The sequence below is a fragment of the Ambystoma mexicanum genome, chromosome 5p (genome assembly GCF_040938575.1).
Source record: "Ambystoma mexicanum isolate Mex_15411 chromosome 5p, UKY_AmexF1_1, whole genome shotgun sequence".
Classification (NCBI taxonomy): domain Eukaryota; kingdom Metazoa; phylum Chordata; class Amphibia; order Caudata; family Ambystomatidae; genus Ambystoma; species Ambystoma mexicanum.
In genome coordinates this window covers 1,308,887,341-1,308,914,997 of record NC_090930.1, presented here as the reverse complement: position 1 = coordinate 1,308,914,997, position 27,657 = coordinate 1,308,887,341, and the positions used below count along the sequence as shown (strand labels likewise).

General features: G+C 44.5%; 1 protein-coding gene across 1 annotated transcript in view; it reads right to left on the bottom strand.

The window, feature by feature from the left end:
• Positions 1–27,657, bottom strand: part of ADAMTS16 (ADAM metallopeptidase with thrombospondin type 1 motif 16) — a 631,464-nt gene that overhangs the window by 298,426 nt on the left and 305,381 nt on the right. The window contains exon 12 of the mRNA XM_069613712.1: positions 18,079–18,227. Within this exon, the coding sequence (XP_069469813.1) occupies positions 18,079–18,227 (149 nt within the window). The remainder of the gene's footprint in view (positions 1–18,078; positions 18,228–27,657) is intronic.

Here is a 27,657-nt window from a genome sequence, read left to right as displayed (position 1 = left end):
TTTTGACAGAGTCAGCACATCCTTACGAAACCACACTGCAGTCACCCAGCACAAGCGGTGTATGAGCAGTGTGTCCAGTGTTCGGTGGACGGCTGGACTGCAGGACTCCAAATATATGAGGTATTTTGAGCACTGATCATTTTTGTACTAATTCACTGCTATCAGGAGTGAACATAGGAGTGACTGCGGGCATAAGCCTTGGAGCTCCCTCGTTCATTGGCTTGACTGTGGATCTGCCTGACTGCGGGTATTTGTTCTTTCGACCCTTGACTGTGAGACACCCGTACTTTGATGGTACTCTTAGTACCAAACATCTTTGCATTGAGTGACTTTGAGCGTATGCCTTTGAGCTCCTCCGTTCGCTTCCTTGACAGTGGGTCCACCTGACTGCAGATATTTGTTCTATAATTCCTGGACTGCGGGAGTCCTAAACTATGATGGTATTTTGAGTACTGAACATTCTTGTATCGATTCATTGTTGTCAGGTGTGAACATAGGGGTGACTGTGGGCGTAGGCCTTTGAACTCCTTCGGTAGTTCGCTCTAGTTTTTTCTCACTGGACTGGGAGTACTTGTTCTCTGGACCCTATTAGTTGTGTGCGATTTGATAATTTGTGGCCGTTACACCAGTGCCTGCCAGTGCAGCCTGGCTGAAGTGGCATCTGCTCTTTAACAGCGGCTTTCTTCCTACACCGTAAATGAAGGAGTGACAGTGGGTATTAGCATTGGAACATTTTAGGCCCTCTGGTCTCTAACTTTTCATTTTTGCTAACCTGTAAGTACATCCAGAATAAGATAGTGATGGTGGGCTTATGAGCCAGTCCTTGATAAAAAGGTTCATTGTGCCCTAATGGTTTGTATTGATTGTAAGTAGCAGCGTTGTTTTATAACCTGTACTAACGTAACAGTGCGATTAACAGAGCTAGCGATTGCAGGTCCTGGACCTTTCAGCTCTCGCTAATAGCAAGTTATCGCTAAGTAGCCAAGTCTAAAAGTAGTGCCTCTTACACATTCAGCGTAGGCGGCTTAGGAATATACCATTCCACCTGACCCCTTTGATTTAGAAAATCTGAATTTTTGAAAGCACGATGGGCCACTAAGTGAATAAGACAATATACCGCTCTTTAAAAATACTACACATCCATACTGTCCACCTCCAGTAATATAAATCGCACCTACGATATCATTATCAAAGGCTGGTGAACATAATATCCTTTCCTAAAACACAACCATGTCACCTGTGCTGACTAGAAACTGTCAATAAATAATGTCAAAAAAATCATTCCCCGTCGATGCACTGGCCCTGCAAGATTCTCTGGGTACACTTCAGATGAGTAATTTATCCGGAACAGCTACAGAAAATCATAGAGGTACATTATTATCCTCCCCTCATACACGCGCTCATGCAGAGGATGAGTTAGTAAAACTATCAGAAACAATCCAGCTCAGTCAGATGTGATAACCAAGTGGGAATCACGGATATTCCACAGTCCCAAGAACTCAGTATCCGATAATAGAGAGCAGACTAAAATAGAAGAACACATAGAAAATCCTCAAGTTAGACATTTTGAACAAGTAGAAGTAAAGAACACAGCTACTAGTGCTACTAATCCTGTAAATGAAGAAAAAGATCAGGTAACTTCAGAGGAGCATATAGAAGACCCCATAGTGAAAATAAAGCAAACCAAACATGTTTGAGAACATCTTAAAATGGGAGAAAAAACGGCTTAACTTTCTGAGATTTCTCAGAAGGTTCCTGAGAAATCTCCACCTAGAAGATGACGAAGAGATTTGGTCCAATGCTTCTAGTATTATCCAAGAAAAGACTAAGGGAGTTTCATTTGAGCAATCCACCTCTCAACATTCAGACATGGCTAGCCAAACAGAAAGGAAATGTCTTGAATGTATTTGCTTAACCACCAAACAGTCTAAGGACCTCCAAGCGAAAAAGGTTTTACCATTTACAGGAGATAAGGCTGGTACGATCGCTAGAGGTTTGGGGTCTAATAATAAGGCCTTTTAGACCATTAGTTCAGAGATGGTACTGTAGAGCAAATAGATTTTGAAAATGTGCAAACACTCAGGCTAATAGACTTACAGAAACCGAGTAGGCCGAATATTGAATCATCTTGCATTAATAAAAGGACTGTAGAGATAGAGCAACCCCACTCAGAAAAAGGGAAAAAATCAGGAGGAAAAGAACGACGGGCTGCAATTTTCAACATGTCAAAGCACCCAAACAGATTCCCATGGCTATGGGAAACCCTCAACAAATAAACAAACAGCAAGTATGTGGGAGAGTCAAAAACAAGTTAATGGGCTTCATTACGAGTATGGAGGTAGCCATGCCGCTTTTAGCAGCATGGCTACCCCCATACCGGGTCCCGGTCCGGGTCCCGAAAATAGGGAATTACTGGGCCATGCCGATTTTGGCAGGCCCTGTAATTCCCATTCTCGGGACCGGGACCCGGTACATCCCCATTCCCACTTGAGCCCCCATAGGGCTCAATGGGAATGGGGAGTATGCTAACAACGGGCCCGTTAATGACGGGCCCGTAGTTAGCATCCTGGTCTGCTAGCGGGTCCCACTAAGGACATCCGGCCAGACTAGACGTCCTTAGCGGGACCCACTGCAGAACTCGCAATGTGGCGGCCCGGAATGAATGGTGCTGGTCCCTTACCGGCACCGTTCATTCCGTGGCCGCCACACTTGTAATGAGGCTCAATGACTCTAGCCATAAAAGATGCTTTGAGCAACCGTCCATTCTAGAGCGGGACTTAGGAGATAGAGAGTGCCTGATCAAATTATTCGCTCCAATTGAAAGGAATGGAATGGAAAGGAATGGAACTAAACAAAGATTCGGTGACAGAGCAATCTAAGAAAAAATTCCAAACCCCCTTAGATTAAAGTGTTCGGGAGGGTGAGCCTAGAACTAAAAAGAATGAAGAAGAGAGTATTCTTTATTTTGAACTTCTCCTCCAACTAAATTTGGATAGAGCCCTTAATCGGGCTAATATCCTAAAAGTACTTCGGGAAATCCCTGCATTTTCCCATATGACACTAGAGACTAGAAAAGATCTGATCGAGGACCACTGGAATTTTTCCTTTGCTATAAGATCTTTGTTGGATGAACAAAATAAACTTTTAAAACTTGGATGCCTTATATACCAAGAGAGGGGGGAAATAAGGACCTTGTTGCAAAGGAATGACAATATATCTGGTGGTACACATAGGGAACAGGCAAAAAACTCACAGATTGGAAAAAGAAATACTAGTAAAGAAAACAAAGTATTGATGATGCGCAGGGGAATTGGCCATGGCTGTTTGACACTTTAAAGAGTGAATTGACAAAGGAAGAAGGGATCAATAATTATCACCCCACCATGAGCCACTCGCCCATGAAACTCAAGAGCCCCCTAAACAGCTTGCCCATGCCCAACACCCATGATAACCGGTCGTCTCCTTGACAGCACCATCCCACTCGCACCACCCTCCTGCCCGGACTCCGCAGTTTTTGCCCATCCGTCCTCTCCACCTGTGAAGCCCTCACCCCCTCCTCATGTGCCCCTCCCACCGCTCCTCAGCATCCCTTTCCCTCCATCCCCAGATCACCCCTTTTCAGCCCCTTTCACTTCTCTCAGCATTGCATGCTTTGCTCTTTCTATAATCATTGTTTCATCCCCCTTCCCCTCTATATCACCTACCCTCGCTCACACACCTCTTGCACCTAAACGCTCAAAACTCAGATACCTTGACCGCCCCTCACCCTCAACTCTTCATGCCTCGTCAAACTTGCCTCGGTCCAACCTCCCCGCCATCCACAGCACTACTTTCATACCATCCCCACCAGCCAACCGCCAGCTCTCCCTCTTCAAACGCGACCTCTCTCCCAATACACCCAAACCCACGACTCCCTCCAGACACAAACCGCACTCAACAACTTGTCTGTCCACACACACCACACAAACAGCACCCGCAACTCACCCTCCTAACCCCGATCCCCCTTCATCTCACGCAAGCCAGCCAACGCCCGCTCACTCTTTCCACTCCCCTTCCACCACACCCACTCTCCGCCCCCACAAAGAATATCTCTGACCGGCTCCACCACCACCACCCCTCAGGCAGGGCAGTCTCAGTCACCACCTCTCCGCTTGCCACCCAGTCCCACCAACCCCATTTGCCCACGAGCATCAGAAGAGCCTCCACATCCCATCAGATCAACTGGCTAAGGAAGCACAGCACTATCCCCCCAGGAGATCAATCCACTGTCATACTGCCAAATCTGCAGACTCCACAGCGCCGCACTTCCAAGCGCAATCTGCCTCACTAATCGCAATTGCGACTGGGCCTGCTCTTACCAAATTTACCCATCGGGATTTCATTTGCAAAACCACAGTTGCAGGCCTCCCTGGTCTTTCAACCATGGTCATTCAACCATGATCTGCCAACCCGTGTCATCCTCTAGCTACCGGGAATCGACCACAGAGCCACTACTGCAGAGCCTGAAAGCACAATAGCAATGACAAGAACAAAACATTATCGTAGAATATCCCAATGTGCACCCAACAATCTAACCCAAAATACCCACACTCACCCTGAAGATGGGCCCTCCAAGTACAATTACAAAGCGTCTCAAAAAGGACCGCCCATGGCCATATACCCATCCCCTTATGGCCATTGTCCTGTGAGAATAAGCACTAAGCTGAAACAAAACATCACTGCATAATATCCCAAGAAGCAGCCAAGAACCCAACTCAAAATCCCTGCAAGGACCCTGCAAATGAGCCTCCAGGTACAACCACAGAGCTTCTCAGAAAGGACTGCCCATCCAAAATAAATGATCATACCCTCACCACTAAGAGCCACCCACGATAACCACAGACATTCATACCATTATGCTCACTCTCCTCTTTACATCAACAAACAATAGAACGCAGCTACACCCCTCGATCAATTTGGCCTTAATGCACACATACCTACATCGTTCATAAAACACCTCATCAACCTGGTGGAATGCAGCCATACTCCATGAAGAAACCAGCCCAGCAGCACACATATTCTCCAACACATGCCTCACGGAAGCAAGAATGTAGACTCAGAAACCACCCTCCTTGCTGCACACATTACACAGATCGCCCACATCCACCGCACCACACTTTGCATTAGAATACTGACAACCCGCGAAAAACACTCTGGTTGCTCACATACCAAGTGCACCCAAGCACTATATGCTACACTACTCTTTCAACTGAAATGGGCTGCGGTCCCAGAAGGCGTTCAACCAACAGCGCTTTGAGATCATACAAATGGTACATAAAGTGCTATTGAAATGCACTTTACATAACATAACATATCAAATTAAATTCACTTACATGTCTGAAATAAATGAGGATTCAACAGCTTCATGAAAAATGAACAACAAAATCACATCTTTGACAGTAGTGATATAGTCCTTTTTCAGAAAACATGTCTCTCCACTGAAATATGGGTAGATGGTTTACACAGTTATCCAGCAACCAGCCTTCAAATCTAATGGGGGTGACCATCGGGAGGCTTGTAGTTAGCCACTAGAAATTCTAGAATTAAATCTACGACTATATGGTTGGAGGATTTTCCTGGTATTTTGGCTATCTCTATTGAGACAGATAAAAATGGAAAGAAGCTATGTGTGTTCTTCCTAAATCTATATTGGAACCCCACAGTAGTGGAATTAGACATATTCCTGAATGAAATTTCGGAAATACTGGGCTCCCATGTTATCCTAAACATGCATTGTTTGAATAACTGTAAAAATGATGAATGTCAAAACACCATTAACAGGAAAAATTGGAGAGCTTTGTGTCAAGAGTGGAACTTGTTGATTGTCAATGGCAATGTGACTGGGGATCTGCACAAAAAAGCAACTTGGAAAAGGTGGGCTTAGTCTTCTATCATTGATAATATTATTCTCACGCAAGTTATGTATGACACATGTAGTTCCTTTGAGGTGAAAAATACCAACCTGAGTGAACATAACATGCTTCTAACATCATGCAAGCTGGGTGTGGAAAAAAGTTCCTCTATTAGCCATAGGGATCTGGAGGTAAATTGTGGAGGCCACCGGATCCAGAAATGTAAAAGCGGCGGCTCTTTACTAGTGAGGAAATTAGAAGAATACACACATTATGCTATTACTGTGTGCACTAGTCAGGGCTTTAAGGACTTCACATGGGAAAATGAGATGCCAAAATGTCAGCAAATCCTGACAACTCCCCATACACACAGGTTTGATAGAGCGGTTTCGGCAAAAAGGAAGATGTATCGCAATCAATTATAGCAGCTAAAATGAAATCGCAAAAATGATGAGAAATACCTTGAAAAGAAATAAGATACTTGCTGGTACAAAAAGACAGTGAGATTATGCTCAAACTATTTCTAAAAATAATATACCGATTTTTGGTCATTAATCAATAATATGAGTAATCTGCAGGCTGAATCTCAGTGTAATGAGGTGAGTGAAGCTAATTGGCGGTCACATTGGATCAAAATGAATGGGGTCATTTATTTAGTCAAGAACCCCTGAATAATACCAGCATGGGATATTGAATTTGAGAGAGAGGATATTGAGCGACTAATCACCAAGGTTTCAACCTCCAGAGCTGCAGGAACTAACTAATCAATTTTATATTAAAATTGAATAAAGAAATGTGGTCAACATTGCTGACTCTGCTATTTAAGGAAACAGTTAAATTTCCTCAGCCGCGCAAGCTCAATGAGATATGCAAGGCTGGGGGTGTTTGCTTCCCCAGCCTCGTATGGCCCATAGGACATGCTGGCTGGGGAAATGCATGTCTGTATGTTCAAGGAGGCGATCCTGCACCTGCTCGCACCAGGGCCGGCCTTAGAGGCAGCAGTGCCCTGGGCGAATTGGTGCCCCCCCCTGCCCCTGGTCAACAGGCGGAGACGGGGGGTTGGGCGTGGGGTCATGATCTCCACATTTGTTTGTCCCTCCCTGTGCCGGCACTTTGCAGGGGGTTAATCACTCGAATAGGATGCTCATTCTGAGCGTCCTATTACAATGAAAACCTCCTCGCTCCCGCGTCGGTAGCCCTTAAAACACTCCCCTGAGCTGGCGTGCCAGGGACTAATGGTGGCCTGGGGGGGGCATGGCACTCCTGGCAGTCATCCGGCCCGCCTCTGCCCTAATGCCAGCTCTGCCTCACACATACAGACAGAGAGGCTGGAGTGGGGCTGCTACGGACCCACGCTCAAGCCCCTTGGACACATGAGCAAGACCCAGGAAACTTCCTGATTCCTGTTCCTGCTTGCAGGGGGATGGAGCACTGAAACCTCTGGTCCGGCGGCAGAAGGTAAGTTTGTTTATGTTCATTTTTTTAAAATTTAAATTATGTGCATGGATGCGTGCATGCTTGTGTTGTTAGGTGAATGCATGATGATGGATGATGGATGCTGGTGTGAATGAGAGAGTGCTTTCTGTATGTATGTTGTGTAAATGTTTGTTTTTGTATGTTCGTTTATTTAGTATTTAAATATGTGTATGGCTGCGTGTATGCTTGCGTTATGATGAGTGAGTGCATGATGGATGCTCGTGTGAATGAAAGAGTGCTTTCAGTGCGTATGTTGTCTAAATGTGCATTTGTATGTTAATGTATTTATTTAAATATGCGTATGGATGCGTGCATGCTTGTGTTTTCAGTGAGTGGATGATGGATGTTCGTGTGAATGAAACAGAGAGTGCTTGGTGAGTATGTTGTGCAAATGTGTGTGTTTGTATGTTTATTATTTAAATATGTGCATGGATGCACGTATGCTTGTGTTATGAGTGAGTGCATGATGGGTGCTCGTGTGAATGAAAGAGTGCTTGCTGTGTGTATATTGTGTAAATATGTGTGTTTGTATGTTTATTTGCATACACACATATTCACTTTGATTGTGTGTATGTTTTTGGCGCTGTGAGGACCAGGACACAGGCATGGTATTTTTTTACTTGACATCTATGATAGAAGTCTGGTAAAAAACACCATACCTGCCGCCCTGGTCTCCCAGCACCTTGCATACACACATACTCACGTCATAGTGAGTGTGTGTGTGTTTTTGGCGCTGAAGGGCCAGGGGAACAGGCATGTTATTTTTTTACTGGACATCTACGATAGATGTCCAGTAAAAAAAAAATATCATCCCTACCCCCTGGTCCCCCAGAGCCTGCCATACACACATAAGCACATTGATTGTGTGCATGTGTGTGGAGCTCGGGACCCAGGGGACAGATGTGTCATTTTTTTACTGAGCATCTATGATAGATGGCCAGTAAAACAAACATGCCTTACCCCAGTGCCCCCCAGCGCTGGCAGGTTGCCAGACATTTCGTCGAAAAATATTTGTCGACAGGACATTTGGTCGAAACCATTTGGTCGAAAACCAAATGGTCGAATGTATTTTTTTTATTTTCACTTTTTTTTTTGGGGGGTCCCCCCCAACCCCCTTTTTTTCTAAAAAAAAACCTTTTTTTCCCTAAACTACAACCTAAAAATATATATATATAAATTAAAAAAAAAATTCTACCATTTGGTTTTCGACCAAATTACGTCAACCAAATGTCTTTCGACGAAATGTCTTTCGACGAAATGTCCGGACACCGCGTTAGCACACCATGGAACAGGCTTGGCATGTTTTACTGTACACGGTTGATAAAGCAAGCATGATACGTGTTATTATGTAACTAGACTTGCATTTTAATGCCACCAGTCTAGCCATTTCTTATTGTGGTATGACATTTTCTATTGGGCATCTTTGGTAAATCAAGCATGATAAGTGTTATTATGAAGCAAGACTGGCATTTTGTATGCAACCAGTCTAGCCATTTGTTACTGAGGCATGACATTTTGTATGGGACATCTTTGATAAATCAAGCAGGATCAGTGGTATTATTCTTACTGTGGAATGACACTGTATACTAGGCACCTTTGGTAAAACAAGCATAAGTGTTATTATGTAGCTAAACTGGCATTTCAATGCAGCCAGTTCAGTCATTTTGTATTGTGGTATGGCAATGTGTATTGGGCATCGTTGGTAAAGCAAGCATGATAAGGGTTATTATGAAGCAAGACCGTCACTTTTATGCACTTAGTCTAGCCATTTCTTATTAAGGTATGACATTTTGTTTTGTGCATCTTTGATAAAGCAAGCATGATAAGTGTTATTATGTAACTCGACTGGCATTTTAGTACGGCAAGTTTAGACATGTTTTCATGCCTATATGTTGGGAACCAGAGTGTGAGACACATGCAGTACCAGTGAAAATACTACCAAGGTGACTTCTGGAAGTAAGGTTTCCATTGAGCAAGCCATACCTGCATACACGACAGTATGATGGTCATTTGAATGAAATGCCAGAAGAAGTGACCTTGGATATGGGCCCTCTTCTTTGAGTGGATGGAGAGTCTGTACTGCCTTTGGAGCAGGTGGCAGGCCAGTCTGTCAGATGATGTGCCTGATGCCCGCCGCTTCTACTCAACAACCCTGCACTTGCGTTTCAGAAAGGCTAGGTCAGAGTCATACCAGGTGTTGCACTTGGAGGCAGGCATCATGCGGATCCTCATGACAGGGGCAAGAATGTCCAGGGTGTTGGTGATAGAGAGGTGAAGATTAGCAAGGGCAGAGTCATTGTGGGAGTCTGTGGCAGGAGTGGGAGGGGGGAATGAAAGTGGCGGCAAAAGCAGAAACTGACACTTGCTTCATCGGTCGAATGACGGAGAAGGAGACTGGCAGAGGCTTAACCGGGGGACCTAAGAGATCCAGGTGAGACAGGACAGGGGGCAGGAGAGAATGTTCAGACCAGGAGAGAGGTTCAGTGAGGGAGTTGGAGATGGGGATGTCTGCTTATTTATTTTTATTTATTTTATTTATTTGTTTATAGTGCGCTGAAAACCCAGCGGGCATCAGGGTGCAACAAAAACACGCTCCGACAAACAAATAATCCAGGACTACATTTACACAATCAAATAAGCAGATGGGAATGAGACATAACATCCTCAAGGAAACTGCTGAAAGAACTCAGCAGTGATTACTGAAACAGGGTGGTTTCTAATGCTTTTCCGAAAACACCTTGTGTCTTCTTCTAGTCGGAGCACAAGTGGCAGGGAGTTCCAAAGCTTTGCGGCACACACTGGGAAGGATCTGCCCTGCCCCTTAGCTCGTTTATGACCAGGACAAGTCACCAGGGCTGTATTCAAAGAATGAAGTGGCCTTGCTGGAGATTAGTACCAAATTAGGGATTTAAGATATAAGGGGTTTATCCAAAAAGACAGTGGTGCACTAAGGTACCCACTTTGAAGTTGATACAGCTTTGTATCGGTAGTCAGTGAAGAGCTTTTCTGTGCTCTGAAATGCGTTCTCTTCTTGGTATCCCTTTGATGACCCTCACAGCGTCGTTCTGAATAATTTGACATTTCTTTAGGCGGGATAGAGAGAGCCATCAATTAACATAGTCGAGTCTAGAAATAATAGCGGCACGGGTCACAATTTCACAGTTAATTTTATTTGAGTAGGAACAAATATTTCTGAGCAATTCAAGATATTATTTGCAATTCTGGCTGATCTGATTAATGTAAACATCATAGTTCAGAGAGGCTTTCAGTTGGATACCTAAGGTTTTCACTTTGCTTTGTACTGCAATAACACAGTTCTTTATTGCAAAACCTTTAAAATCTGTTGTCAGTTTGGCCAAAGCAAACACTGACCCGAAGATAAGGCACTTTGTCTTACTGCTGTTTAGACAGAGCCAGTTTCTGGACATCCAAGTCTCAAAGAGGTTGTAAGTACTAGTGAGGTTTGAGGAGTGTAAGGCACAATTACCGCTGACTTCGAGCACTAACTGCGTGTCATTGGCATAGTTAGTCAAGAAAATCCCTGAGTCCTCTAGGAGTGCACAAAGTGGTCTTAAATACAGATTGAACAGTACAGGAGACAAGCATGCTCCCTGGGGACACCACACCCAATAGGAGCTGCCGATGAAAAGGTCTCACTCCAATGGATTCTGGGCAACCGATTTGAGAGAAAAGACTGGATCCACCCGATAGCCCCCTTTGAACAATTCCCCGTGGAGTTAAGTGTATGTAGCAGGCGATCGTGATCTAACAGATCGAAAGCTGCAGATAGATTAATCAGCACTAGGATCCCGGCTTTTCAGTTGTCCATAGTTTTTAACAAGTGGGATTGGAGATCGATCAGTACCATCTGCGTACTGTAGGAGGATTTAAATCCCGATTGACTATTGTGGAGAATATTGTTTACTTCCACAAAGGATTGCAGTTGAGCAATAGCAAATGTATTGAGGATTTTTAGGAGAAAGTTACAATTTGTGATTGGCCTGAGGCTACTAGGACCTTTAGGGTCCACTCTAGGTTTTTTAAGAAGAAGAGCGATTGTAATAGCCTTAATGGAGGACGTAACAGAGCAGTCCCGGAAAGAGGCATTTATCAGCCTGGCAAGAAATGGAGCAAAAAAGCATTTTGTGCTCTAGTAAGATTTTAGCTGGTACTATATTCTTAGGACAGGAGGTTGGTTCCATAGAGGACAACATATTTTCCATCTCAAGTGTTGATATTGATGAAAGAATGTAAATTAGGATAGTCACCAGTTATAGGGTTGGTAACCTGTGGTTCCTTAATTTGGGCAGATTTGATCAGGAGGGATTTTATTTTGTCTCTAGCCTTTTTCCTCGAAAGCCATCCACACTACTTCATCATCCGGATTAGTGGGCTGGAAGGGTTGTGTAAGTGCCTCGACCTTTTCCAATGACCTCAGGCATTCAAAGAGTTTACCAGGCCTATTTGGGGCCTCATTAATCTGGGTATTGAAATAATTATTTTTTGTCTCCACAATGTTATGTGTATAGACTTTCTCTGCTATTTTCCCCACCTATTAATTTTCTTCTGAGGGGCATTTTAGCCAGCGTGTTTCCAGTTTACGTTTGTCCATTTTCTGTGCTCCAAGATGATAGCATCCAAGGTATGTCCGGCTGAGTGGGTTGGATAGCAGGGAAGAATGGTGAGGGAAAGAAAGTCGCAGAGGCTGTGGAAGAGTCCAGTGGCCGAATCAGGAGAGTGAAGGTGAATATTGAAGTCTCGGAGGAGGAGAAGCTTGGAGGTGGCGGCAAGAAGAGAAGAGGTGAGGTCAGACCACTCCAAGAGAAAGAGGGAGACAGGACCGGCAGTCCTGTAGATGCCGGTGAGAGTCAGCACGATGGTTGGAGAGACACCAAGCCTGCAGACAAGGCATTAAAAGGAGGCGTAGGTCTGAGTAGGAATGTTAGTAGCAGAGACCCATTAAGGGAAGATCAAGGCCAATCCGCCACCAGACCGGTTAGGCCTGGGCTTAGTGAGGATATTGTAGCACTCAGGGAGGAGTGTGTCAAAAGCAGTGACAGAGCTGGCAGTCAACCACGTCTCAGTGAGAATGATAACATCAAGGTCAAAGTCTTCAAGAAGGAGACAGATATAAGAGGAGTGTCTAACAGCAGCGCAAGAGTTGAGGGTAGCTAGGTGAAGATGGTTGCCACCTTTGAAGGTCTTCTGAGGAGGGTACAGGGATGTGGTACGCCTGTCGGATAGTGATCCTGACCTTGGTGTACATCCATATCAGACCGGGGGGTGCTGTTTAACTCTATATTGAGCCAAGGTACCGGCTGTAAGAGATCCCACGGCCAGAGCGTGCACCCCAGTGGAGCCTAGCTAGAGCAGCCCTAGATGACCTAAATGTAAAGAAGAACTCTTCTGATTAAGTGAGGGACCTTTCAGCAGGATCCAGGCCAGAGGGTTTGTTAGGGCATCAGTTCATAACCCTACAGGGGTAGAAGCAACCTTCATCCAGACAGATCGAAAGGGGAACTCCAGAAAAACCGAGGAATCCAAGGAAGTTGGAAGAGAGATAGTCGTGAGCAGACAGCAGAGCAGAGGTTGGAATTGGAGAGGAGGATAAGATACCTACTTAGGATCTAGCAATTGTGCCACATCTGCCCCCCTCAGTGTCACTGAAGCCGCAAAAGGGTTCACACATGCCCTAAAGCACCAAGAGAGTTGAAGTCTGGGGAAACTGGAGGCTGAATTCCAAACACAAAGCAGGGCCTGAACCTGCAGTGGAGGTGCAAATAAATGGGGGGTGGGCCTTTCAAGGAAGAGGACAGCACTGGGGCAGATCACCTTACTGCAGAATCAGGCACTAGCCAATGAAGCCTGAAGGTCTAGGTATTTAATTTTCGATGACTTTCCCCACTGTTTAAGGATGACTGCTTACAAGAGACTTGGGCTTCTCACAACTTTGAGGGTAACCCAGAGCCTTTGGGACAGTTGCTATATACCTGCTCCATCCCATGCTGACAGGTAATTCCTGAGGGGATCAGTCAACAGGACAGTCCCTCCAAAGGCCCATTCACCTACAACAGTGACTCAGAGCGCATTGTTGTTGATAGGGCCACATGCTGGTTAAAAGGCCCCTACAAGGGGTCATGTGTCAAGATTCGCTCCATGTGCTCTTGTTTCCAGCAATTTAGGATTTTACTCGACTCTGCTTCCGAACCTTCAGAAAACATACTGTGATGATTTAGGTACTCTAAACTGTAAGGAAATCCATCCCAAAGAAAAGCAGCAGAAAAGCACCATTGTAAAAACAAACATGTGACCGTTGGCCTCCACACAGCATCTAGAAAACACACATGCAAGGAAAACATGCAATATTTGCTGCCCCTCTAAAATAAGAATATAACTGAAAAGGCCTGAGATAAATATTTCCAAGTACCAGAAAGTATCATGCAATTTAGCACAGGACTGAAGATGACAGAAAAATGAATGTGGGCCTTGTATTGTGTTTATTTCCTTTATCGGATTAAGAATCATGAAACATGTGTCTTGGACGGAACTTTGATCAACAAATGCAATGGTATAGTTTTGTTTTGAATTGCAACATTGAGAAAGCTCACTGGGATTTCAATTCACCAGTCCCTAGCAAAACCACAACAGGACAGGGGATGTCTTGCTTTCTCAAGGAATTTAAACTCTTTTTTAAGTTGAGCAATAAAAAGTGATGACCGTCACTGAACTAATTCTCAGGAAGGCAAGCCTTGCAGTAAAATCCAATGGTATCCATTTACTACTCACATCTGTTCCTGAGCTTTGCCTAATATTCTTGAATATACCCTGAATTCATTCTTAGCAGTGGTCGGTAGTGGTCAATTCTCAAATAATCACATCTCACAGTCAGCCAGAATTTCCTGAAGGAAAGAATTTAGCACCTTGGCACACAGACCCTGAAATCACCAAGGAGGTGTGGCATCATAAATGGCTTGGTAGGCTAAACTACAAAAAAAAAGCACCATTAGAACAGCACTCTGGGTTATAAAATCCCTAGTCCTGAATTAATAGGATGGAAAAACAGATGCTCTGTTACCAGGCAGACCCAGCTGCAGATGCCAGGTAATGTTGAGTGAATACGCCATTGAAATTACATTTGATTCATATTTATGTTAATCACTTTGAATCGAAAGGTCGTCGAGAATTATTTGTTTACAAATTCAGTTTGCAAAAACCTCTTAGATGGACCCAAAAATACATTTTTAGGAAGTTGTCTTCATTTTGTAAATTAAGGAAATGTGTATTTCTGAACACAAAAATGCCACACATTTTTGATTATATATCCGAGCATCCGTATTGCTGAGCCTGTTACTTTGTGATGGAAAAGGAATGTGTGTATAAAAGTATAGCTGAGTTAAAAGCCAAAATGTGTAAGTTATGTTATTTTTTAAAAATGTTTGTATAGCGCCTAATGCCATTGGTATGGTATCGAAGTGCTGTGGTGGATGACCGTAGTTTGAACAGACATGTAAATGAAAGGGGCAGTACATTGCACGCATACATTTATTGCCAAATCGATGATAAGCAGAGAATGACTAGGTTTAAAGCAATTGTTTTTAGTAATGCAGCCCATAGTGCAAAGGCATAGGGAATGGTACTTTGTCAGTGGCTATGTTACAGCTCGGCCACATTTTTCATGGGATTCAGTTGTAGTCTATTGGTTGCAGTGCAAGGGAGGGTGAGGGTGATGTAAGAAGCCTGTCAATCCACAAGGCAACTGTATACAGTTAAGGGCTCTGCTGTAAGTTGCATCGAGATGAACATTGCATCATTTAATTCACCTAAGTGAGGGCAACATGGTGAACTGATTAGTAAAATGGTCAGATGTGTGGAATATGCTGTTTCAGAAAGTTACTATTGTTTAATCCAGAAATCACCAAGATCACATCACATCAGATGGGAGGGAAATTTAGTTTAGAATGTACTGCCATAAGACTGCCTCCTTCATTAATATGCTCAATGACCATGAAGGGGTAGGTTTAATGTGATGTCAATTGTTGAACACTGACCAATCATATGCTTTGACCAACTAAATTAGGGAAATGATACATACCTCAAAAGGGAGTGGTTCCTGTTCTACACAAGGTCAAACCTATCAATTCTGGGGACTGACTCACTCACTCACTGAATGATGAGAGGAAGAGGGAGAGAAAGAAGAATTGATAACAATAGGAAAGAGATGGAATATATGGCTTTCCTTTTGAATCCATTGATGTATTATAAGCAGAGCATTGTAAATTAGGTCTACCTGGAGTTAAAGATCTAGGCCTTCTTCAGTGGAAGAGACAACAGAAAGACCCCAATAAAGAAATAGGGAGACCATACTGTGGAGGGAAGCTGACCCCATCTTGCTGACTAATGTCCATTTGTTCCTAGAAGGGGAGAGCTAAACCAGTACTTTGGAGGGTGCCCACCTGTCCATGAGACAGCCAAAACAAATTCAGATGCAAGTATAATGTAAATGGGGAAGTGATACGGGGGGATCCCTAGGGGGAGTGATATTGTAAAAGGGAAATAGATTACATTCTGGCCCGTTTCATTTGTAAGTACTGAGGGGCAGAGGTATATAAATTGTATGTACACGTTGGGAAATTAGTACATATTTCAGTAGTGCATGTACTTCTGGAATTATTGATTGAATGAAATAGGTCATATGGTGTGTATACTGGGAGATCCCTTGGCTCATTTTCTGTGCGATGTACAAGCACAGAAGAGCAAACGACATCTCACTATGTGCATAAGTAGAAATATAAAATAATTGAAGTCACTTCTTGGGTGCAACATCAAATAGAATCATATTATTAGTGCTGAATTGCTCAAGAAAAAGGGGAAAGTGTGTTTATTTGATGGCCATACTCCCGCCTTAATTTGCACTTTGAAAATGAGAAGTGTACACTTTTTCACATTAATACAATAGAAACACCACTGAAGGGAATCTAACAAACATACACATTGAACATACATTTGCCTTTTGTATTTCAATAGAGTTTTCTAGAACGCCACTGAAATTCTGACATGTATATTAAGTAAAGTGGGGGTATCTTTTTTAAATAAAGGGAAAGTTTAGAGAATTAGGTAAGGTAATTCATTTGCTTTTTAACAAATTAAAGTCTTATCCTGGACCCTGATGCATTTTTCAATGAATGGTGCAATTGGGGGTCACAGATTCATAGAATGAACTTTATCAAGTAAATTAAATCATGCATGCCTGGTTTGGGGTGTGTGGAAAAGTCCCCTGAATTAGATGGTGCCTGATTAAAACATCCTACAAAACCATATTTTGCATTTCAATTGCCTTCCTAATACATTTTGGGATGTTGGTAGCCAGTATGCTTCTTTAGTCAAAAGACTATACTTCCCAGAATTCCTTAGCCACTGCTGCATCTCCACCCTAGCTTTCATAACCCCCCCCCCCCATTGCTCTGTGCATCCCCACACTCCTTTCTCCATTCCACTCATCTCGCTGCTCCTGTGTTCTGCCCGGTCCTCTGTGCCACCCTTGTTTTCTCTTGATTGGTCCCCCGGTTTGATTGCTATGCCAAGCTCTTGCCAATGTAGTCTCTTTCCCACTGAGTGTTGAACTGCAGAAAGATGACCCACAAAGCAAGAATCCGATCCCAGAAGGGTATGTGGCAAAGGCCCCACTACATCTTATATCACTCCCGTCCTTTCGGGTTGCACAGAAACTTTTCAAATTGTATGTTTTTTTCAAGACCCTCATTGTACTGGTAGAAGTCACACAACAAACAATTCTGTAAAAAGTACGGCTTTTACGATAAGACAAGCTCATCTTGCTGCTGAAGGAAAACCTCAGGGTTGGGCTGTTCAATGGCATTTTCTGCTGAATCGGCACCCACGAAGTGGATACATTGCTCATATGCAGTGCTCTTCAAGAAAGGCTCCTTCCAAAGGGTAGCATCATGCATGTGGTGAAGATCCATATTCCCTGCATAGGGCCTGGGGAATCCGAACAGCAGGAAGAATCAATGCCTACTGGTCACTTGTGTATAGGCGCGTTACAAATGCCCTATCATATCATATCATACTGCCATTGGATCTGCATGGGCCCCGCTCCTGCACCATGTACCACTTCATAATCCTCTTAGCACCCTCTGTGAGGCTTACTACGGCCTCACAATTAGGGGTGGACCACATTATCCTTGACCACCACACGGACATGGTTGATTCTGCAGCGCCACCAGATATCTGCAGTGCAGGGAAATGCATGCAGTGTTGCAGCATGTGTGCGAGTCCGCTGGAATGCGGAAGGAGCCCATCCACACAAGTTTGACAATGTACAGGTATGGCGAAAAATGCACAAAAATATCTGAAGCATCATTTCTATTCCTGCGACTTTAGCAGAATGGTTGTCTGTTTCAGAATATCATGAACATTGCCCAACTTCTCCAACGTACCAGGATTCTGTGCTGCCACCACGCTGAGAATGACAGTAGGTGAACACTCTTGCAGAGGTTCTTATAATGCAGATGAAAAGGTTGCCGGTATCAAAGGTTTCACTCATGACATTTACTGTGTGTGCATACCATAATACTCATTTTAGAAGCAGGACCCCGACATACAATTAGGAATGCAGTTTTAGGCATGCCGTCAACAGTCATCCTTGTGGGCCGCATGCTACTCATGAAGTCAGTTGAATGGGGGGCATAGTTACCGTGGATTGTTGCACTGCCTCTCTTTGTGTGACACGCCACCACCGCAGGTCCTGGAACAAGGGGACCAGCTGGACCAGTCTGCCCACTGTCCGTGAGTTGGTATAGGTCCTTCATCACCGTATTTCACACACTGTCCACGCCGGCACCACTGCAATATGTAAAGATGACACAACATTTTGTTCAGATCTTGGCTGTATGAGTTGCTCTTTCGAATTTCCTCATATGGAGTCTACCCATTTCTCAATGCAGAGGCTATCACCACTCTCATCGCCACTCTTACTCCTTCATTCTCCTATGCTATTTCAGAAGATTGGACATGATACGATATAGTATTTTATTTATAGCGCGCACATCACAAGTGTTTCAAAGCGCGACGAGGCAGGGGAGGGAAACGGGGAACAAGACAATGATCTTACTAGGCCCGGTGACATTGAGATTGCGCAAGTGTTGGACAGAGGAAAGGTAAAAATGCTGTGGGAAGGGGAGAAGGATCAAGTGCAGGACATACAAGCAAAACAAGAGCAATGTAAGGTTTAGTGCAGAACAGTAAGTGCTAAATAGTGCAGGTAGGGGGTAGGAGGGACTGTAGGATTAGAGATACAGCCCCAAGTACAGGGTTGCCAGGAGGCAGTCCAGGTGTGCAGCTGGGAGGGAAGGGACATGGGCCCCTGGTTCAGGGGGGATAGCCAGTGCGGTATCAGACAGGATGTCAGCAGGGAAGAGGAAGAGAGAAGGCAGAAGCAAAGAGGAAAGTTTTGAGCTGCTTCCGGAACTGGAGATGGTTCTGCTCAAGCTTCAGAGATGCAGGACGGCTGTTCCAGAGGGAAGTGCCCACTAAAGAGAGAGATCCTCCCCCAGCTTGTTGCTTGGAAAAACACCTGACCCTCAGGGAGTTGGAGGAGCGACGGGCTTGAGTAGGAAGATACTTCAGAAGAGAAAGCTGGAGATATTTTGGTCCCAGGCCCCAGAGGGCCTTGTGAATAATGGAAAAGGTCTTGAATTTGACCCTTGCAGCCACTGGGAGCCAATGGAGCGACATCAGTGCTGGAGAGATATGATCCCTGCGCTTGAGGCCAAGGACAAGTCTTGCAGTCCTTTTCTGGGTGAGTTGCATAGGGAGAAGAGTAGATGAGGAGTGAAAAGTGAACACAGTTGGCATTGATGTGTATGGAATCACTGAGATGTTCTATTAGGTAGAAAGATAATGGGTCTTTGGCACTAAATTAGCATGTGGGCTATAGGGGCAACATAACACTGAAAGGTCATGTCATACCCAAAGTGAAAGCAGCAGGATGCACATTAAGCACGCATTGCTAACACCAATAGTTTTGTATTTCTAGAGTGAAAATGTGCAGGGACTTCCATCATATAACCAGGCACTGACAGCATTTGCTGGGTATTGGCATCACATGCTCTTCTGCTCACACCTTCTGCTAGTGGGTGTCATTGTTTGCTCAGACACCACCATCATTTGCCATGTAAAGTGTGAAAGTGACAGCTGAGTGTGACGGCCACTCTGAATGCCCACACTTCACAGTAAACCTGCTAAAACAGCCTAAATTTGTTTCGGCTTTGGTGACCTGTTGTAACCTGCAGTTCCAGATATAGGCGAATGTTGCTATCTTAACTCATTGAATCAATGGTAAAAAGCTGAACATTAAATTAATGACAGAATGTAAGTTGCAGGTGCTAAAAATGGTGTTCCTTACATATTAAGGTGATCCGGGGCCTGGATGTCATACACACTGTTTTGGCAGAGAAATAAGAACGTAGACAAAGCCATTTGAGCCATGTCACACATGCCACAGCACCACCCAGTAGCCATCGCTGGAAGTTCACCTCCAGTTCAGAACCACGTGAGCAAAGCATTGTGGGTATGCACAATAGGCCAAATGCAAGTCTTTAGCTCCGGAACAAAGTCTTTGTCTTAGAGGCCAGTGATATTTTATACATGATACGCAGCGTCTTCAACCCGAGGCCGACAGTTCTCAAGGGTCCGGACAACTACAAACCAGTTGCCCCCTTATTAGGAATCATCGGTGCATTCAATTCTGACCGCCTTGTGGTTCGCGCATTGGGGCACGTGCAGCACACACCAGCAGAATTATGGGGGGGGGGGGGAATAGAGAAATAGAAAATGTAACAATCGATATGAATTGTCGCGGGAGGATAGCACAGGGGCAAGATGCTCGACTTGGAAGCAAGATGACACTGAGCAACACAGGTTTGATCCCCGGATCCGCGCTTGGAAACCTCTGGGTATTAAGAGCGTTATAAATAACCCATTACAATTTACAATTAGGACACCGTATTCCTAATGGACTAATACTAATGTGAACTGTCCAGGGGGATGAGGGACGGCCCTATCTTGGAAGCTGATGCAGGCAGTGGCTTCTCTCTAGCCAGAGGATGCCTGGCTTCATATTAAATGTACATATTTCCATGTGGGTCTATGTGAAATATAAAACAAATCATGCAAATACAAAACCCCAAACTTAGGGAAGGAAAACCAAATTAAACAATCAAGAAAACAGACTGCCATCCATCACTGCCCAAGGCCTTAAAAGTGAGCAATAGTAGGGTTAATCATGAGGCTTCTGGGGGCGTATTTATTCAATACTGATTTTGCTTGAATACGATTGTATATATCCACTGCTGTCTACAAAGGGAAATGCCAACATTACATTGCTTGTGTGAGATTCTGTAGCTTACTGTTTTGAGAAATCAAACTTGAGAAGCGTCCGCATTAAAATAGATGTGTGTTTTGTAATTAGGCTGCAGGGCAGCGTATTCGCACCAGAGTTAAAAGAAACTGAAATTGAAGAAAGACTAGAAATGTGGTGTGTGTATCCTGTTGCGAGGGGAAGCAACCGGCCGAAGCGGAAAGCAAGGGTGAGTGCGGGTACAAGCAATGGGAGCCTGAATAGGTGGTGAAATAAAGGGTTTGAAGGGCCCACCCTCCAACTATTTGAAAATAGTGAAATGAACACAGGTTTTACGTGAAAAAACGAGCTGGTATTTCCGTACCATGAAAATCTGTCTGTCAAAATGGCGGCTGCGAAGGAATCAGTGTTGGAGGCGAGTTTCACAAACGAAACCTTCCCACGTAACAAAATCTCGCCAGCAGCTTTCATGTGGTTAAGACGGTTGGCTTCACCTGTCCCTCGCTCACTGCGTGCTGATAATGAGAAAGTGCGCACGGGTGTGTTGCTGTGCTGCTGCCCTTCACTGGCTCCGGCAAGAAATTGCTTCTTCTGGCTCCCTGTATTTCTGGGTGGACCCTCTGCCGTCCATGGTAGCTCGACTATGCTCTCGACCTTGGCACCTTGCTTGTGCCAGGCTAGCCTTTGTTTCCCTCCTTTTTGGGGAGGAGGTAGATCTTTCCACAGAGCCGGACCACTGCGTAATTCGGCTTCTGCTTTGGATCCGTCTCCCGTTGCCGTTTTTTGTGAATGTGCAGTCAGTAATTTCACATCATCCCTTCAGAGTTCTGAGGTGGAAAACTCACTCACTCAGAATCAACGGAAAGATCAGTTCTTTTCCCTTCCTGATATAGTTGCGCTTCATATGGCAGCCGACCTGTCGTAGCGCCTTCATGCCCAGGCTCAGTCGCGGGCCCTCAGCCATTCCATGTCTCTGTTCATGTTTCCTCCAGTTCTGTTAGCAAGTAAATCCAACTGCCAGAGGCTTTAAGGATCAGAAAAGTACTAAGTACTAATCAGAGCAGTCCAAACACATTGCTTATCCAACACACGATTTCAATGTGTACATGAAATGGAAGTCCATGGAAGCGGCTTCAAAAGTCAAATCCAAGTACGCATTGAATGGTAACTGTAAGTTCACCCTTTACTAACAACTCAAAGAGAAATAAGTAAATCACTTGTGAGCGTATACAGTGCTCCATGTCGTATCCCTCCTGCTTCTAAGTGTTGTAGTAACAAGTGTAAACCTGGTGTAATGCTACTTGGTTTATTGACCATGGAAGTTTCTAGGCCCGAGTCGCCCCTGATGCTGAATTTGAACTTGCCAAGCACATGATGCCCCATGTCAGAATTGAGCATTTGACTCGTGAGCTATCCACTTAAACAACCGAAACAGTGACCAATGGTCAATGACAATCAAACATAGATAGTTTTATGCAAATTGATTTGGCAGAGCTAGTCAGAGCTTCTGCTCTTTTAAGCTATCCTAAAACAACCCACAAGTTATTGCTGTTAACCATGATGTTTAGAATGGAGGATGAAACTCCTTGACAAACAGTCAATGTTTAGTGGTGCTGCGCCTACCTTTCAACCAATCGGGAGATACTTAAAAACAAAAACTTTAAAAAGAGCAAGGCAAGCTAACTTTAATTTCCACTTTTGAAAAAAATCCTTCACCAAGCCAACCTCGGGACGAATCAAAGTCAGCTTTAAAATTAAAAATAAAGTGGGGGCTTTCTTCAAAGCGGTGAAGTTTGTAAATTTAGAAGATGAAATCCATGCCTGCAATGGAAACATGGCATTTTTCATACGTCATCATACGGAGAATGGCACTCGTACTCTTCCTCTCGACCCAGTTTAGAAAACGGTAATACCTTCAACTCAGCACCTTCTAATTACCGGAGAGCGCCTTTTATTCTTTGTCCTTAAACACCTGGTTGCACATTATTGCCAAAGCCTGCATGCGCGAGGTCACGATCCTTTTACTTCTACAGTGCACAATGAAAATAGCATTTCGCTGCCCTGACCTCTCCCTCCCCGCCTTGGCAGGTATCGCTCGAGAGCACATCAGTGCCCGGTTCCTCAGCCAAAACCACGCGCTGCACCGGTAGGGGGTCGAATTTCACCAAGAAGTCCACTTTTACCATCAACAATATTTACATTTGCATTTGTCTAATGCCTGCAAAATATAGTGTACTGTTTTTATAAGCTCCATAACACCAGAGTCTTTCTGTCAGTGTCACTGTAGTTAGTCCAGGAAGACTTTTGAGCACAGAGATTTTCTGTCAGGGGAGGGAAACCCCTTGGGTCCCGAATATTTGGCGGAGATATAGTTTGCCTTTGGTTCGTAGAGTACCACTTTGAACACGATCTTCCGACATAGCAATGCCCTTGGTGAACGAGAAAACAGTACTTCGAGTTTACAAGGATGCTAGTAACTGAATTTCACCTTCTTTGCCAAAACTTAAATCTTACACACTCATCTGCTAAAGGCATACGTATCATAACAGAGGATTTCCGGGGCGGCTCATTCATAATCGCAGATGGGGTGTGGACTAGCCAAACCAAGCCCAGTGAAACCACTGAGCCTTCGCCTACTGCAGCAGGCACCTGAGGGAAGGGCTCCTGGGCTGGCTTTAACTGTCAAAGGGAAACACAGTTTTTTGAGAGAGAAGCTGCTGTGGTTGCCCAGTAGGGTTAAGATCCTGCATCCCTTCCTTCATTGAGCAGCAAGAATATTTATTTATTATTTATTTGCATTTTTAAAGCTCTCACACAGCCCGGGGGCATCGAGGCGCTGTTACAGGAAAATGTCTTAGTTGTGTATTTATAATGCGCTTAATACCCAGACGTTTCTAAGCGCGGACCTGGGGATCGAACCTGTGTTGCTTCGTGTCATCTTGCTTCCAAGGCGAGCACGTTGGCGCTGAGCTATCCTCCCGAGTGTTCTCAGCTGCTCTCAGCACAACAGCTAGAGGTCTTTGCTGCATGCACCATATTCCGATTATTCCAAGGGCCACCTCAAGTTCCACTGCCCTATTCATCATTTCGATGCATGCCCACATGGAAGAAGGAAACCTGTTACCTTTCGCAGGGCATATGTGGGGAGATTACTCCACTAGGGAGTGGGCTTGTACTGGTGACTCTGTGATGGCCTCTCCACATGTGCCCCTCAGTTGAAAATTGGACATTCCAGTAGGAATGTCACAAAGTAGGTTCCAGAGTAGATCACTGTATGACATCCCACACACACCGCCGCTGCTGCTTATTATTCTCCCTGTTGGGTAAAAAAGCTGTCTGCCAGGCACCTTTAGTGGTCACAACGTACTTGGCAAAAGGTAGTGGCTGGTTATGGAGATGACTCAGTGGCCACACCAAATACAATCTTTTATTTTATTTAAAAATGTTTTACTTGCAGGTTCAAAACTCCCCTTAAGGGGTTAAGAAGGCATACAATACAGAGATGTCATCAGAATAGATTAAGAGATAAAAAAGTGCTACTAGGGGAAACTGCCATGAAGGAAGGGGATAAGCAAGAATGAACTATTTAAAGGCACAGGGCAGTGGAGAAAGGAATGCTGCTTCTACTGCATCATTTAATCTGTGTTTGGGAACTACCAAGATCCAGGTAACATTAATTGCAAATGATATCTCCCCACCAAGCAGAGCAGGGGAAAATCTACTGGAGAATTGGACCATTTATGGGAGGGAACAAGACTGCCTGGTTTGTGTAGGGTGTTTAGAAGAAGAGTCGTGAAATATTAAGCATGTGGTTCAGTTGCTAGAAAAGTCAATATAGGATGCTACCTGCGAGCCAAAGTTGTCATTGATAAAATTATGTCAGAGGGACCTAAATCGGTGTGCCTAGTTTTGATAAAACTCATGCAGAAAATCTTGCCAAAAAAATCATAATATGACGTACACAAAAGAGGTGCAATGATGTGATGTAGGCCCCCAGTGACCCAGAGCTTAAACTGGGCCATGGTTCTTTAATGTGTGCTTTGAAAAGATTGGTGGTGGCGTTGAAGATACTCAAAGGAGGGTTGTATATGAATGAGCTAATAGCTGTCTGCCCCAGCTCCAAAGTATTATAACACATGAAATGGGCAGACATCGTCTATATTTCAATTATGTGCACAAAACCACATACAAACAGTCATTACAAGAGAATGGTAATGGTACAAAGCAATGACTTTGAGTAATTAGATGCCAAAGGTGCAAGCAGAAAAGAGAAAAAAGAGGACAGAGAGAAGCAGCTAACTTGCCCTACCTTATACCACCTGGCCGTAGGGGATGGTCAAAGAAGTCAAAGGACGACCAGTAGTTTAATGAAAAGAAAAGTTTCATGAAACAGAGAAACTGTCATCTTGTGAGTGCTGCCAACAGTGTACTCCACTAGAGATCCAGGAGACGTCCAAGTTGCAGAGTGGTGTTCACCTGAATGCTCAAAAATCAATAGCAAAGGCTTCTGGTTAGGGGATTCTCAGGTGGTTGAAGGTAGACGCCAGAGGTGTCAGCAGGACTGGCCATAATGGGGTTCAGGTAGTGATGAATCCATGAATGAGGCATTGAGAGTGGAAGGTTCTCACAGTTCATGGAGTAGGGAAAGCAGAACAAGCTGTCACATGATGGGGAGTGCCACCATCACAGCAAAGTGCTGCAAAGTGGGATGCCTACCATTATGAGTTTGGCAAGGAGAGGAATTCCAGCTATTGTTGCCGGAGGACGGCACCTGTGCAAAGGTTGCACACGAGATACTGATCCATCTGTGCCCATAAATTGATAATGTGGGGATGCATGACCCTCTACTGTGCTGCACTGGAACCTTGCCTGGTACACCTCAGGCTCTGGAGAGGGGAGTGCAATTGTGATCTGCTGTGTGCTGATCCTGTCCCCTCTGTCAAAAAATGTTTCAATCAGAAGCAAGGAACAGCCATGGGAGCCAACTGTGCCTCCCTGATGTGAACCTATTCATGATGTGAATCTATTCATGGGTCATATTGAGACACATATTGCTTGTCACCATCCATTACAATGGGCCTCATTATGAGTCACCCGGTATGGCAATAACGGTGGCGGTTAACCCGCCGCCACCGTTGTTTCCATACCGGGTGATCTTGAGTACTGCAGAGGGGAGGTGTCATTTCCACCAGGTCTGACCTGGCGGGTTTAACACCACCCACCTGCAGGCGGACGTGGAAACACTGGCACCTTCATGAGATGGTGCTGGTGTTTCCACTTCCCCATTCCCATTGAGTCTATAGGACTCAATGGGAATGGGAATTTACCAAATTCCACCTCCGAAATTCCCGGTTCACCAGGGTCGTAATGCCCCGGTAATTCTGGGAATCACAGAGGCGGAATGGTAATACGAGTCCGGCGGTAACCTGCCGGAATTTCAGGCACGGTTACCGCCGGACTCGTAATGAGACCCAATAACTTCTTAAGATAAATCGAATCTTATTCCTTTGGCCTTGACAGGTGATATCACACAGCATTTTTAATTTCCTGATTATCATAACAACATCCTACAACCTACAACATACATGTTATGATTGCACACAATACAAAGTTCAGTTTAAAATAACACATTACACACACACACATCCATCCCAAAAACACTGCTAACAATGCGTTGGTTTCACACTGAAAGTAGTCTCCAGTCAAATATAAAGAGGACATATTGGGTCGTGAATTGATACACAATGACATAAACTGTGGGTATGAGGCAGCTTCCTCCATAAAGCAATAATAACCAAAGGCGTCTTTATGGGAAGCTAAACTGTGCACTTGCCCTGAGCCCCCACCTTGGCGGGGGCTCCAAAAGACTGTCTGATCAGAAGATATCAGTTTGCATTGTTAACCAAACTTAAATACGAGCACCACTTCATTATCCCTATCCCTTCACGTCTGCATTACTTTCGCTTCACCCCGTCAATCTTTTTTAATAGTGTTGCACTGGCAGTGGGCCCAGAAAGGCTTGGCATCATGGGCATTGGCCAAGCTTTGCAGGAATATGGGTTGTGCAGGCCGAGCAGACTGAAATGATTGTAAAATTGTTTTGAGGGTGTCAATCCCAATGCTGGAGGGTGCACAGTGAAGGACCCAAAACTTTTACCATGATCATGCTTTCTACAGCCAGGGCTTAAGTCGAGGGTCTCCTCGCTTTTTTCAGAGGGCCCCTTGATATGCTAATTTCTGGTGACACCACATTCAATTGATATGTTAAGGAGTCCCACCACTTTTTTTTCAGGGCTTGCCCTCTGTGCAGAACCAGTGACCTATTTTCCAGAGAGAATCTGAAGGCCTGGACTCAGCCCTGTCATTTTGCAGGTAAGCCCTAAGCAGGACATTTATTTTTCTTACCTTTTACATAAAATAGCTAGTATATGCTTAAAGCGCCCACTATATATATTATGTAGGTGCTAGTGCTTCTGAGGTGCCAACTGACACGTAATGTTTGCCAAATGTGCATGTACTCTAATGTAATATAATGGAATCAATACACTATACTTGGATATGCCACCTGTGCATATACTCGGCGGTCAGACATATAATGGCTGCCAAATGTACGCCATGTAATATCGCAGAGCTTTCATGTGGTGTCCTCTTGCAATGAGTTGTGCTGCTTTTTGTGTCCGCTCAGAATAAGCTCTTTCACTCTCACTGCGCATCGACGGGATCGTTGTCTGCTGAGTGTGTGTGCAATGTAGCGGCACAGTTTGCTACGTTTTCTCAGTTTAATAGAGAGTTTTCATTTGCCGTTTGGCAATGTTTACCAATTCTTAAAATGTGATATGCCTCCTGAGTTTGATGGACAGTTTTCAGTTGCCGTTTAGTTTGTAATGTTTATCAATTGAGCAAAAGTGACGTGTC